Here is a 16192-nt window from a genome sequence, read left to right on the forward strand (position 1 = left end):
ACCAATACTTTACTGAATAATGCAAGATGAATAAACTGCAGTGTATGACATACTGCACCTGCAAAAACTGAGAACTTTCTGTTAATGAATCAATGATGATCAAAGGACAGCTGTACTTCACAAAACATTTCCCTCTAGCAAACCTGGAAATGGGGAATAGAAGAATTGTTCTTATATGTTTTTCATTTTCCGTTATTATTTATTTATATAATGCATTTTGCTTTATCAGATTTTTCACATATTTGACATGCATTTTGACATTTCAGTTTCCTTGTCAGTTTCACTTACGTATAATGGAAAAAAGCTTACAATAAATGTATATTTTTTTCATTTGTTTATATATATATAATCTATTCTTTCTTTATAGATATTTTGCAAAATTCAAATTGTACATTGCATTTACATTCTTGCAGAATACCTTAGGCTTGATATTTTATCATTCTTATCAATTTCAGTTGATTAAAACTGAAACTGACTTTCAACAATATTTGTAAGTAAAAATTAATTATTGCAATTTTCAAATTTTTCATGACTTCAAGGCTTCACTAATGATCAAGTCATAAACTTCAAGAAAAAGTTACGTTGAAAAAATGAAAGACAAATAAGATATAAAAACAAATTTTTCAGCAGATAATTAGTTTTGAGGCACTCCTTGAAATCAAACTATGCAGCAAAAGGGTTGTCTAAAAACTCAGCCAGACAACATTGTTCCAGTTGGTCTATTCTGTGACATGAAATTACCGAAGTACAAAGTACAATTAACCAATGCCATGTGTCTGTGCATGAGTGGAACTACAGTATCTACAATAATGCTAAAAGACAGGTGCTAGGTGCTACTCACAATAAGCTGCTTAGGCTGATTTAAAGAGAAGCTAGAACCCCAGTATTACAGTGTACTACATGCAGTTCAAAGCACAATAAAATACAGAAGGAAAGATGTGAAGACAGTATCTGAAGTAAATGAATAATTCACATTTATTTCTGTAAACTGAAAGAGTAAAATTCTTCTAGCTGTCTATATTATGCACACTTTGTCTGTACTTAAAACTTAATGATGTAAACATAATCATTCCTGAGCATTTTAGTAAAAGTTCTTCAGATAGTATTCAGAGATATGCTGTTTTTGTGAAAAGTAATATTTCTACACAAATACCATTTCTGAGAGAAATATTGAGCTCTAAGGTTTCTACATAAGACTCTACAAGGAATGTAATACCAATCAATCTTTACAAGATTAGCTATAAATAGTACAAACCAATGAACAATCAGTCCCATGGCCAAGCAAAACAGAAGCCTGCAATTGACTTTAAATATATATAGATATATTCCTATGAGTCCACTGGGAAAATGAAACACGAAAAGTTCCCAAGTGCACTTTCGTGTAATAATCACATCATCAGGGGAGACACAAGAGAGAAATATAACAGTCAGTTGATGTACATCGAAGAGACGAAGCTAGGATGCCATTTGGTAAACATGTGATTGTGGACAATCACATGTAAATATTCATACTTGCCGCCTTCATCCATTCCTGTCGCCAGCCCGCCATGCATGAAATGGCATCCCCCTCCCCCTGCACATGCGCGAGGTAGTGCTAGGAAAAGTGTCTCGCTGTTGTGTGTAATGCACTGAAACCACAGCTCCCTTTCCACATCCAAGTCTCACAAAACTTTCCATCGTTTACCCCAGACACTTCACATGCCCTGATTCAATCCATTGACAGCACGTCGACCCCAGTATACCAGATCGTTCCAATTCACTCTATTCCTTGCACACCTTTCACTCCTGTATGTTCAGGCCCCGATCACTTAAAATCTTTTTCACTCCATCATACCATCTCCAATTTGGTCTCCCACTTCTCGTTTCCTCCACCTCTGACACACATATCTTCTTTGTCAATCTTTCCTCACTCATTCTCTCCACATGACCAAACCATTTCAATAAACTCACTTCTGCTCTCTCACCCACACTCTTTTTATTACCACACATCTCTCTTACCCTTCATTACTTAATCAAACCACCTCACACCACATACTGTCCTCAAACACCCCATTTCCAACATATCCACCTTTCCCCGCACAATCCTGTCTACGGTCCAAGCCTCGCAACCAAATAACATGATTGGAACCACTATGCCTTCAAACAAACCCACTTTTGCTCTCCAAGAAAATGTTCTTGCCTTCCACACATTCTTCAATGCTTCCAGAATCTTTGCCCCCTCCCCCACCCTGTGACTCACTTCCACTTCCATGGTTCCATCCACTGCTAAATCCACTCCCAGATATCTAAAACACTTCACTTCCTCCAGTTTTTCTCCATTCAAACCTACCTCCCAATTCACTTGTCCCTCAACCCTACTGAACCTAATAACCTTGCTCTTATTCACATTTATGCTCAGCATTCTTCTTTCACACACTTTACCAAACTCAGTCACTAACTTCTGCAGTTTCTCACTTGAATCGGCCAAATATACATATCTATACACATATTCATTTATTTACAATACTTGATCGCCATTTCCCACGGCAGCAAGGTAGCACCAGGAAACAGATGAAGAACAACCCATCCACTCATATACACATATATGTACATAAACACCCATACATGCACATATACATACACAGCCATATACATATATGCACATTCCTATGAGTCCACAGGGAAAATGAAACACGATAAGTTCCTAAGTGCACTTTCATGTAATAATCACATCATCAGGGGAGACACAAGAGAGAAATATAAGTCAGTTGATAAATATCGAAGAGACAAAGCTAGGATGCCCTTTGATAAACGTGAATGAAAGAATGGCCCAACATGTTTACCTAATGGCGTCCTAGCTTCGTCTCTTCGATGTATATCAACTGACATATTTCTCTCTTGTATCTCCCCTGATGATGTGATTATTACACAAAAGTGCACTTACGAACTTATCATGTTTCATTTTCCCTGTGGACTCATAGGAATATCTTGATCACGCACAAAATCGTGATCCTTTCCAATATATACACATGTACATATTCATACTTGCTTGCCTTCAATCCATTCCTAGTGCCACCCTGCCCCACAGGAAACAGTATCGCCAACCCCTGCTTCATCGAGGTAGCACCAGGAAAACAGACTGAAAAAGGCCACATTCGTTCACACTCAGTCTCTCGCTATCGTGTGTAATGCAACAAAATTACAACTTTCTATCCCCATCCAGGCCCTACAGACTTTTCCATGGTTTCCCTAGATGTTTCCCATGCCTTGGTTCAGTCCACTGACAGCACATTGAACCCAGTATACCACAAAATTTCAATTTATTCTATTCCATGCAAGACTTTCACCCTCCTGCATGTTCAGGCCGTAACCACTTTAAAATCTTTTTAACTCCATCCTTCCAACTCCAATTTGGTCTCCGACCTCTCCTTATTCCCTCCACCTGACAAATATATCCTCTTCATTAACCTTTCCTCACTCATTCTCTCCATATGTCCAAACCATTTCAACACATCCTCTTCTGCTCTTTCAACCACACTTTTTATTACCAAGCAGGAGAGTGAAAGGTACGCACAGAATAGAACGCATTGGAATGCTGTGGCGTACTGGGGTGGACATGCAGTCAATGGACAGCCCAAGGCTTGTGAAACATCTGGGGTAAACCATGAAAAGGTCTGAGGGGCCTAGATGTAGATTGGGAGCTGTGGTTACAGTGCATCACATATGACAGCTAGAGAATGGATGTGTGCAGATGAGGCCTTTCTTTGTATATCATCCCTGAGGAAAAGGAAGAAAGAATACTGCCCACTTATTCCCTGTGTGCTGTAGAAGGCAACTAAAATGGGTGGGAGTGAGAGATTGGAAATCCTCCCCTCCTGTTTTACTTTTACTCTACCGCAAATCAAACATATGGAACACAGTATCTGCTAATCATAAACTCAAATAGTGTAAATATACAAAACACTATAAATCCTGACATACATAATCATGGGCTGTAAACTGGGAGAAACAAAAACATTGCAATAAACCTCTTCCTCATGTATGCAAGGGTAACATCAGTAGGCTAATCAAGAAATAGTACTGTAGGAACACTGGTTCATCCTCTTAACCCCAGCAATGACCTAGGATATGAGCTGATCTCATATGCTTCTATAAAGGACAAGATTCCATTATGCACTATTACACATTAACAGTGATGATGGATACTACTTCACTAGCAATGCAGTAGAATCCTGACATGGGGGGCCTTCGATCTTACTTGGATCAGCCAGTCACAGTTGAAAAAATCAACCAGTATATCCTCTTTATACTAACAGGGGCATATGGACTTTTTGGGAACAATGATGGCTAATACCTATCTTTCATATCCCCCAGTGATGACACATGGAACGAGGGAGCTTTATTTGACAAAATCCTTACAGAACACCAAGAGCTCCAAGTGTATGTACCTTGGACTGATCTAGTATCATCTTGGTGTGCTGAAATATAATGACCTGTGTCTCATCTAACAACCTGGGGATGTCAACATTATTGCTGAGGAGTTGTTGACTAGTCAGAGGGTGGATCTGGGCTAAGCCTTGCCATTAACTACCTAGCAGGTGAATAATGAAGGGTGTAAGGCATATGCCTTACCAGTTAAACAGAGGAAGAAAAGGTTTCTAACTCTTGGTGATCCAAGACATCTCTCATGACTCGCAGGACAAACCAACCCTGGAGAGAAATAGAATCTAAGTTCTACTTTTAGCAAAACAATGAAGAAATAACACTCAGTCTTGGGATTTGAGAAGAGACTGTGGGCGGTTCAGAGCTGGCAAAGTTTTATTCAATATTGTATGTTGAAAGTGACACAGCGTTACATGAGATTCTAAATCAAAATGCCTAGTACAATACTCCCCATATAATACGAGATATGTAATGGAATCTAAAAAAAATTACATCAAAATAAAATAATATCCTTGATCAGCATGTAGCAAAGGGAAATCTTTCCCTATAAAGATTTAAAAATACTCATCTTAACATGTTTACTAGCAAAATATAAACTTTTGAGAACTGCCTTCCCTGAAAGATATAATATAAATGCTCACATATTCAAAATGACTATTAAGTTTCATTAACTGATTCTTCTCATTAAAAAGTACTTACATGCTAGTGATTCGGGTGTATTCATGCTTTAACTTATGGTCCATGTTATACAACAAAACCACCACCCATTCCAGCCATGCAATTACTTTAAGTTTGTGTGTGATGGACATGACAGTCCTGCCAAACAGCAAAAGATGGTATCCCTGATAAATGCTTGCCATTCTAACTCAGTACAACCATTTCCCCATTGTGATAAACATTAGTGGTATACTCTATGTTGTCGAGGTGTCACTACAACTAACATTGATTTTTCTTTTCATCAGCAATATGAATCACATTCATCCTTAAACAGTATTGTATATGTAGCTCTGTAATTTGTTTACATAATGATGAGAATAGAAATATTACTTCTAAGAGTAAAAGATAAGAAATATGTTTAAAAGTGTTACAGGGGCCAGAAATACTGCAGAGGAAGTCTAAGAGCAATAGGACGTGAAAAAATGCTCAAAGTGACTATCTTTAACAGTCACTAACTCTCAATGATCATTTGTGTTCTTGCAATTAAGGAAGTTACCAACAAATCCTTAAAATTTTAATTCTATCTTCTTTAAAAACATTTTTCTAGGTTTCAAGAAAAATGATAAAAAAAATTGTGAAATATCAATGGGTAAAATAGGCTCTTCGGAAAGAATACCTCCAAAGTCTTCGGAATATGGAGGAATATGCTGTCAAACATCAAGGTAAAAAAGGTCTTTTCAATGAGGATAAAGAGAAACTATAGCCAAAAGAATTGCTAATTAACTACTCATTATTCAATGAAAATATCATGAAATGATATGTTCTTATTCACAAGATATCAATGCAGTTAAAAAAAAATTCAAAAAACATTCAGGCTTGCTCAATATACATTCAGCATCAAAATAACTGCTTGATCTAAAAACCAACACAAAAATGTGTCCTCCAGTCTGTAATGTTATATTTAGTTCCTGGAGTCTTAGTGACATTTCGACAACATTTCACTCTTTCCAAAATATATTCCTTCATGCATGGTGCTCGTGACATAACATTTTTAACTTACACGAGGGCCTCTGCAGCATGGTGGCTGTGTATGACCCATGATAAGAGAGGTATGTTTAGTACACAGCTATTTAGGTCATTCAGGTATGCTAGTCTGATATATCAAGTGTATAGCAATATTCACATAAAACAATCCAAATCATGATGTTATATCAATATACACAAACTTTAATCTAAAATCCTCTGAGTGAATTTGATAGCCTAGAAATATAATTACAACAATTAGCATAAATATGATCCATTCTGAGTATCAGCATGTCTTAATCAAGCTATCAATAAGGAAAAAATAATGCTAAACATAAGAGACCCTGAAATCAAATTCAAACCATTTTCTTCTAAACTTACAACCTTCTAGCAAAGATGGTATCAATGAATTTTGATGACATAAATCAGTTTTGATTGTTTCTTCAATACTTAACATATATGAGATGTTCAGACCTAAATCTCTGATCTCTCAGATCAAACTGCTAGACTGCAATTACTACTGAAGACCTATTACACACATACAGCAATTTCCTAATAAAACCAATGGGTGTTGTGCTTGGTCAACTTTATGTCATGAATATGGCGAGTAGTCATCCATTCCCTATAACCCTGAAGCCGTGCAGTCCTGAGCTTTTCTAGTTCTTTTTTTTTTCTTTTTTGACATGCCAAGCCAAAAACATACACTAAGGTAGAGGTGAATGTCATGACGTAAATGTAACTCACATTTTTTAAGCTACATAAAAAACTTGATAGCTGATGACCAAATTGGATATACCTATGTCCAAATAATGCAGCACACCAGTATTTCAAGGATGCTGCAGCCAAAACACACCAGGACTCAATCAAACCAAGATAAAAAATAAAACATATCTGGACTTCCATGTCAATTTAGTTTACTTCAGCAATATAATCAATTAAAAAAATCTGATAGAAAAGATCCTTTGGGTAAATTAAATGTGATCAACATGTGTGGCATTGAAAAATCATTCTCAGCATAAACATAGGAACTTTTGAAAGCCAAATATGGTAAAACCAAAGTCAAGGGCTTCATTTTAAACTGCATGAAGAGCTGTAATTCTGCAGACTGATGGACTGAAACTTGGAATCTAATGTTTCGAAAACTCACTAAAGCTTACGCATTAAATACCATATTTCTCATCGTGTAACCCAGTCCTTTAGGCACATAAGCAGCTGAAATGCAGGTACAGTAACCATGAAATTACTCAGAGATTTTTTATCAAACTGCAAAAATGAAGTTACAAGGAGAAAACTATTTTGATATATCTTTCTATCTATACCTATTATGCCTGTTCCCTCCTGGAACTCCTTCAAGGGGGCGGCCATGGCAAAAGAGTCGGTAGAACTAATGAAATCCAGTGCCACTTCATAGCCTTTAGTGCTTCACCCTTAACAAGCTACTGGCATAGGGCAACTCTAGTGCAGTATTTGCTGAGGCTTCTACCCAACGTTCCTACTGTCTACTACTACCTAATGCTCCAACCTACTACTACTATCTAATGCTCCTGCCTAATATTCCTACCTACTACTATTCCCTAAAGCTCCTTCCTAGATGTTTCTAACTACAACTTCCATATACTGCTCCTATCATTTTCCCAAAAGGCAGGGCCAGCACACAGTGCTCTTCACAGGAAAATCTAGTTATGAAGAATGAGCTGTGTGAGTCACTTGTTGTCAAGTGTTATGTATGACCAGGAGAGACTGTATGTTTGTAGACAGTAGTCCAGGTGTGGGTAAGGCAGAAAGAAAAGACAGCTACTTTGCCATTACTCACATTTATTCTCAACTTCCTCTTTTCATGCACACTTACACACGCAAGACACCAACTTTTGCAGTTTCTCACTTAAATCTGATGCCAGTGCTGTGTCATCAGCAGACAACTATTGACTCACTTCCCAGGTCCTCCTCATCCCCTATAGAAAGAATACTTGCCCCTTTCTCCAAGACTCTTGCATATGCCTACCACATCACCCCAAAGATAAAGAAAATCAAACAGCCATGGTGTTATCACACACCCCTGCCACAAACCCATCTTCACCTGGAACTACCCACTCTCCTCTCTACTTACACATATGCCTTACAATCTTGATAAAAACTTCTCACTGCTTCTAGTGGCTTTTCTTCCACACCATAAATCTGTATAACCTTCCACAAGGATCTCTATCAACCCCATCACATGCATTCTCCTCATCCATAAATGCCACATACAAATCCTTGTTTCTCTAAGTATTTCTCACACCCATTCTTTAAAGCAAACCCCTGATCCAACACATCATCTATCACTCCTGAACCCACACTGTTCCTCCCCAAGCTAATGCTCTGTATATACCTTTATCCAGTCAACCACCACATTACCATACAATGTACCAGGCACACTCAACAAACTTATACCTCTGCCTTTAAGCAATGGCACTACACATGCATTCCACCAATCCTAAGGCCCTTTACCATGATCCATACGCAAATTGAAAAAACTAACTAATCAATCAACAATACAATCACTCACTAAGTAACCAATCAACAATAGTCACCCACTTTCTTAGGAAATTCAAAAGCAATAACATCCACTCCAGCCACATTTCATCTTATGCAAGGCTTTCACCACCTTTTCTCTCTTCACTAAACCACTTTCCACGACTCTCACTTTACATTCCTCCCCAGCTAAAACAGCATACATCAGCTACCTCATAATCAAACAAATTCAACAATCCTTCAAAATACTCCATCTCTTCCTCACTAAGTGTTACCACTCCCCAATTTTCCCCCTTCACCAATGTCCCCATTTGTTCTCTTTTTTCTCACACCATTACTCTCCTTTCAAACATCTAATTCTCGCTGAAGTTTACTGATACTTGCTCCCCAAAACCTCATTTGCCCTCTTTTTCAACCCCTGCGCTTTCCTCTTGTCCTCCTATTAAATTCACTTGTGCATCTCCCAATCATTTGCACTCCTTTTCTGCAAGTACTGCCCACAGCCCATACACCTCTCTTTTCTCTTTCACTAGCAACTTTACTTCATCATCCCACCACTTACTACCATTTCTTACTCAGCTGACCACCTCTGACTTTCTGCATGCTACACATTTCTCTCACACATGTCAGTATTGCTTCCCTAAATATCTCCAGTTTCTCATCTACTCCCCTTGCTTCATTTACTCTCACCGCTTGCCATTCTACACCCAAAAGTTGACTTCATTGTGCATTGGTTTTTCGAGGAGTATGAATACTGATTGCTGACAATGGGTGCCATGTTGGTAAGCTTCCAGATGTGTTCAACTTGGTTGAGTAATCAAGAGTGGTAGAAGACGTTTAAGTCCTTGATTTACTAAAGGGTCAAAGTGTCTTAAATGGTAGTTTGAAATGCCGCCAGGGCCTGCTCTCTAAGGTTTTGATTGAGTTATACCAATTTTGTCATTTACCATATCAAGGAAGAAAGCCAATCTACTGCATGCTTTTAAGTAATTATGTTGGTAATGAGGTTGTTCACAGCTTGGATTTATCTTAAGGTGTAAGTTGCTGGGAGGTTTCTTCTGAGTGGATTTTTGGTTTCATGAGGTCTGCAACTTATGAGGTGAAGTTCAAGTTGTTCTGCTTTCTATATTCATGTCATATGTGTTTTCTGTTGACCTGGTTAATAATATTTGTCATATGAGATATGGCATGGTATAGCAACAGGAAGTTATCCAAGGCGAAGTTCTGGAGCTTGGATTCTATGTACTATAAACATGCCGGCCAACCCATTTTCCTGTACTTTATACTCTTTTCTTCTTATCTTATCTGTGGATTTATTAGTTGGGTGGGTTTGGTGAAATATGATCAGAAATGACAGATGGTCAAAGGTCAGTTAATGTGGCACATGCCAAATGGTGTCTGTATGCAGCTGGTATGCAAAAGATAATTTTTGGAGAGGTTAGACTTTAAGGGTAGTGGGTAGGAAAGCTAGCTAAGTAGTTAAGTAGATCAAGATGTTAAAAGGATGCATTTACTTTATGAGTATTTCACCATGGAATCTTGGGCATGGCTGCTATGCCAAGCAGGATGGCGAGTACTGTATCTTCACATACAAAAACATTGGATGTGTTGGTCAGGTTTAGCAAGGTGGGAATGTGTCTGGGAGGGCAGGTGGTAGTGATGTTGGAAAGAATAGGTATGTGTTAATCATCTTGCAAAAGGTGTTATGAAGTTTTATTTCTATGGTTAATACTTTAAGGCTTCTTTCACTGTTTATAGTCTGTGTGCTCATTCATGTTTGATAGGATGCTGGTGGTGTACAAATATTTAACTTCTTTGTCCTTATTTTTCTGTTTCAGGGTTATGTAGTCACAGAAGATAGGGAGGTTGAATCCAAATGAAGTATGGCTTCTTGGATGAGACATCTATGTATGTTGTTTCTGAAGCAGGCTGAATAGTTCTGGATGCTTATGTTTGACATCACTTGTGTTCATCTCCATAATGTTTAGTGAGTAAATGGGTTCCTTTGAATAGTAGTTTCATGCTGGACCTTCAGCAGCCTACAATCATGACTATGATAATCCTCCAGAATTTCCACATCATTATTTGAACTCCATTAACCTGTATAAGGTTCAAATACCAGTTATGGTTCTGAAGTATGAGATACTTGTAATGCTCTGTGACATTTAAAAACAGGACACTCTGGGAGCTTGTGAATAGTGAAAAACTTAAAATGATCGAACATAGGCACTGAGTGATGAAAGTTTTGTCCCAACGTACTAAATCAGTAGGCGACCTCCTTTTAACAAATACTAAAGACCTCTTTTTAAAAACCTTTACAACCTGGGTATGCAAAGGACAATCATGATAATCCTGTTCAATACAACCTACTATATTCCATTATCTCTACTCCACTCCCAATTTTATGGGGTGGATCAGGGACATAAAGCCTCTGAAACTGCAAACATGCATCCTCAACCATACCTTGTGTATTATGGTAAAACTTAGACTTCTACACTTACGCATTAAGTTGAATTGTCAAGTTAGGACAGTCTCCGTTCCTATCCTTACCATAAACAAACTGCTTCCACTAAATATGACCCCAAATCATGCTTTTGCAGTTGAAATAATCCTAGGCCTCATCAGTTCTATCATTACATTTATCCATCTCTTCTGTGGTCTACCTCTCTTCATCATAACTACTACTGTACTCTTATATACATGTACCTTATTGAACAATCTATCATCTGCCAAATGTTCTACATATCCATACCATCTTAAAAGACTTTCATCTATGCACCTTTCTACAGTATAAATATATAGTGTTAATGGGATGGCCTTGATTAGGGCCTCTACTGCCCGTGCTCTTTTAACCGACATAAAAAAAAGAATGACATAACATTCTAACATCTTCATTTGTCATTCTATACATCCTCATAATTCCAACTAAGCTATAAAAATAGTTAATCTCAACTGCTCTCATCTTGAAGTAATCCTTACCAATATACACTTGTGTTTTAAAGCCACCTATAAACACTGAGACAAGTAATCCTAAATCAAAGCTCCTTATATACACCACACAAAATTGTTTTCACTTCACCAAAGATTTCAGTGCACCCCTACATTTCCACCCTTGAACAAGTCTATTGTCAACTTCAGCCTTCCCAGTATTATCATTACAAAACTGTATTCCACGTTCCACAACTTTCAGTTTGAACTGCCTACATGTAAACAAGGACTTTCATTCTTCATTCTACAGAAAAATCTGTAATGGTTAATACAACTCTGCCTGAGATAATCTTAACAACCGTAAATTTCTCCATACCACTGTGGGTTATCCAAAAAGATAATCATAATGAGCTGACTAGTTTCTTGCCTTATGGTGAGTTAGCTACCACCTGCAGGATGAAATTAACTCATAATCAACAAAGTTGATGCGATACACGTACTAAATTCTAGATTAGTGAATTACTATTTCTTGCTCGCTACTGGTTGTGAAGGTGATCATTCTATTAAACAATTCTGACCTCCCATTCTATAAGGTCTAAAGTGCTTTTTATTGGATGGTCTCAATTATGAATAAGTATTTCAACATAAAATGAAAGTTTATAAGCAAATAAACAAGAAACTTGCCTTGTATCACCCCACTTGGCTAAACATTCTCCATGAAAAGAGTGGTTGCACAGTATGGTCAGGATTCCATCAACTGATTCATCCATCCGCTCAAGACACACAGGACAGTTGGGCAGCTCTGTGTGACCTGTACATGTATGGGAAAAATTAGCAAACTGAAATGCATGATATGAAAGTTCATATAAGTGGATGACAAAGAGGTAGAAAATATCAGGTCAACACATCCAAAGTCCAGAAACTCTCTAAATTCACATGTCTGCCTAAATGAGATTCCCATAAAAATGGAACATAAGTTCTTGAAGACTGCTGCTTTGTTTAACATGTGCTAACATAACATATTTCACACTTTTGCATCTCAATCATGTCCATTGTTCAGCCCTTATAATTGAACATACTGAAAGGTGACTTGATCAAGTCGGTAATGAAAGGGTTGGAGCATGGCATGGTAATAGGACAAGTGTGGTTGAGATGGCTGATGAGGTGCTGAAATAGTTTGAAATACTAAGACAAAAATTGAGAGGAGGTTGTAAAAAGATTTTGAGTGATCAGGTCAGAACATGGAGAAGGATGAAAGGTGTGCAAAGGATAGAGTGAATTAGAGTGACATGGTATACAGGGAGAGATGTGCTGTCAATGGACTGATCCAGTGATGAAAGACAATGGAAAGGTCTGTCAGGCCTGGTTGTGGATAAGGGATATGGTCCTAGTGCATTAAAAATGACAATTAGAAAATGGATGTGAGGATAGGAGATATGGTTTCAGTCAACTAAAAATGGCAGCTAGAAATTGGATGAGTGAGGCCTTTCTTCAGCTGTTCCTGGCACTATTTCGCTAACACAGAATATGGTGAAAAAGCATGAAAAAATGAAAACACAAGCCTCCAAGTGATAGTATCATTTGGTAGTGTGAAGAAGAATGTTATGCTTATTATGACACAGAAAATTGAAATTCTAAAGAAATCAGACAATGGCAAGTGATTGCATCAACTGAGGGAACCTTTTAGTGCTGTAACAACAAAAACAACATACAATATCAAGAAGCAAGAGTCAAAAAGTCATTGCATAAACAGAGGGAACCTTTCAGTGCTGATGACATGAAAAACAATATACAATATCAATAAACAAAGTCAAAAGCTGTTAAAGCTTTGAGCTAATAATTGATTGACTAATCATTTTTGAAGAATCTGTAGTGCAACAACCAAATGATTATTCGGTGCTTTTTAGCATGGAGAAGCTATTGATTAAAGTAGAGGCATTGCTAAGAACAAAATAATGCATGGAGGTAAATCAGCTGATCTTGCAAGGGAGCAAGTGGGTTAAGCAATGTTGCTGAGATAGCAAATCTATTGCAAGGTCACTTCTGTATGAGATAGCATATCTATTTCAAGGTCACTTCTGTATGAAAAGACTAAATAATTTCATCAAGAGATGAAAATTAGCATCTTGTGAGTTTATGAATGAAAAAAATTAAGGTGAGCCATTGCACCTACTACTTGAAAGAAAGAGGTGGTATAATGTAAATACCTAATTGCAATAAACTATTGTGCATTATAAGGAATGAATTTTACACATGTAGAGGCCCATCTCAAACTTTCTCTACTATCACATATCTTTCTGAATTTCTAAATGCTGTCTGCATTCACAATTTCATTATTCAGATTATTCCACTCATCCACTACTTTATGACTATAAAAATACTTCTTTACATCATTTTGAACAAATTTCTTGTTCATTAATTCTTCTTTCCTCCACAGTGGACAAAATTTGGCCTCTATTCTCTTGCTGTAACTAAGCTCTCTTAATTCTGATATCAACTGGGCCTTCTTTATCAGCTTTCTATGCTTCAAGTGCAGTGACCAAGCCAGGATAGCATACTCTAGTTTTGGCCAAGTATACAGTATGAACAGTTACCCAATTATTTTCTTATCCACATTACATCATATTAGGTGCCATTATGGAATAATAATAGATCATTGCTGTTAAAGCCGTATTAAACATAACTACAATGTCATAATAATGTATGGGTGAATGTGATTCTAATATCTTCCTACAGTTAGTTCTTCTCCTTTACAATTATTCTAATGGTGCCTCAGTCCCTACCACACACAGACTACAATTCCTTATTTCCTACTGGATTATATTCAAATGCAAGCCTCCTTTTATTGTCTCACATGGGTAACTCTCTCAGTCAGACTGCACTTACTACCACAACTCACTCTTGCACTCTCCCTTCTCACATGATCAAAACCACCTCACACCACATGTTCTCAGGTTTTCATTTCTAGCACATACCTGTCTTCTGTTCTTTTGCATTAAGGGTCGAAAAGTTACATCCATATAACAACATTAGGACTATTACATTTTCAAGCATGGCCACCTTTGCCCTAACACATGATGACCTCTCCTACATACTACTTAACCCATTCCCTTTTCTTAGTATTCTTGGGCTGAGCATTTGTGTAAATAATTATCAACCCAAGTTAACTTGGGTCACTTATATTCTCTTAATTTTATTTCCAAGGTAACTTGTGTGGGTCCAGATGTGTTTTCTAACATTCTAAGTAGACAAGTGCATATTTGGTGTCATTTCCCTTGGTAGATAGCACCACAAGCATTTATTTACATCTGCAGATGATACGAGGGCGAGGAGTCTCTCAGTGGAGGTGCAAGAGTCTGTCTTATTTCTGCTTGTTCTTCCACTGTTTTTTCAGCTCTGTTATACTATGGTATATGAATATGATAGTGATGACTAAACAGACACATTAATTAAGATAATACTTCAACTGTTCTGGAAGGAGGTAAATAGGGTGCGTAAGACAAGGGAGCAAATGGGAACTTCAGTGAAGGGCGTAAATGGGGAGGTGATAACAAGTAGCGGTGATGTGAGAAGGAGATGGAATGAGTATTTTGAAGGTTTGTTGAATGTGTCTGATGACAGAGTGGCAGATATAGGGTGTTTTGGTCGAGGTGGTGTGCAAAGTGAGAGGGTTAGGGAAAATGATTTGGTAAACAGAGAAGAGGTAGTAAAAGCTTTGCGGAAGATGAAAGCCGGCAAGGCAGCAGGTTTGGATGGTATTGCAGTGGAATTTATTAAGAAAGGGGGTGACTGTATTGTTGACTGGTTGGTAAGGTTATTTAATGTATGTATGACTCATGGTGAGGTGCCTGAGGATTGGCGGAATGCGTGCATAGTGCCATTGTACAAAGGCAAAGGGGATAAGAGTGAGTGCTCAAATTACAGAGGTATAAGTTTGTTGAGTATTCCTGGTAAATTATATGGGAGGGTATTGATTGAGAGGGTGAAGGCATGTACAGAGCATCAGATTGGGGAAGAGCAGTGTGGTTTCAGAAGTGGTAGAGGATGTGTGGATCAGGTGTTTGCTTTGAAGAATGTATGTGAGAAATACTTAGAAAAGCAAATGGATTTGTATGTAGCATTTATGGATCTGGAGAAGGCATATGATAGAGTTGATAGAGATGCTCTGTGGAAGGTATTAAGAATATATGGTGTGGGAGGCAAGTTGTTAGAAGCAGTGAAAAGTTTTTATCGAGGATGTAAGGCATGTGTACGTGTAGGAAGAGAGGAAAGTGATTGGTTCTCAGTGAATGTAGGTTTGCGGCAGGGGTGTGTGATGTCTCCATGGTTGTTTAATTTGTTTATGGATGGGGTTGTAAGGGAGGTAAATGCAAGAGTCCTGGAAAGAGGGGCAAGTATGAAGTCTGTTGGGGATGAGAGAGCTTGGGAAGTGAGTCAGTTGTTGTTCGCTGATGATACAGCGCTGGTGGCTGATTCATGTGAGAAACTGCAGAAGCTGGTGACTGAGTTTGGTAAAGTGTGTGGAAGAAGAAAGTTGAGAGTAAATGTGAATAAGAGCAAGGTTATTAGGTACAGTAGGGGTGAGGGTCAAGTCAATTGGGAGGTGAGTTTGAATGGAGAAAAACTGGAGGAAGTGAAGTGTTTTAGATAT

At 37.9% G+C, this 16192-nt stretch overlaps 1 protein-coding gene across 2 annotated transcripts in view; it reads right to left on the reverse strand.

Annotated features, from left to right (window-relative positions):
- LOC139760550 (BRCA1-associated protein-like) overlaps positions 1 to 16192 on the reverse strand; it is a 158272-nt gene that overhangs the window by 30204 nt on the left and 111876 nt on the right. For both annotated transcript variants that reach the window (XM_071683882.1, XM_071683881.1), the window contains one exon: positions 12226 to 12352. In XM_071683882.1, the coding sequence (XP_071539983.1) occupies positions 12226 to 12352 (127 nt within the window). The remainder of the gene's footprint in view (positions 1 to 12225; positions 12353 to 16192) is intronic.

This window comes from Panulirus ornatus, chromosome 37 (assembly GCF_036320965.1).
Source record: "Panulirus ornatus isolate Po-2019 chromosome 37, ASM3632096v1, whole genome shotgun sequence".
In the NCBI taxonomy this organism is placed as follows: Eukaryota; Metazoa; Arthropoda; class Malacostraca; order Decapoda; family Palinuridae; genus Panulirus; species Panulirus ornatus.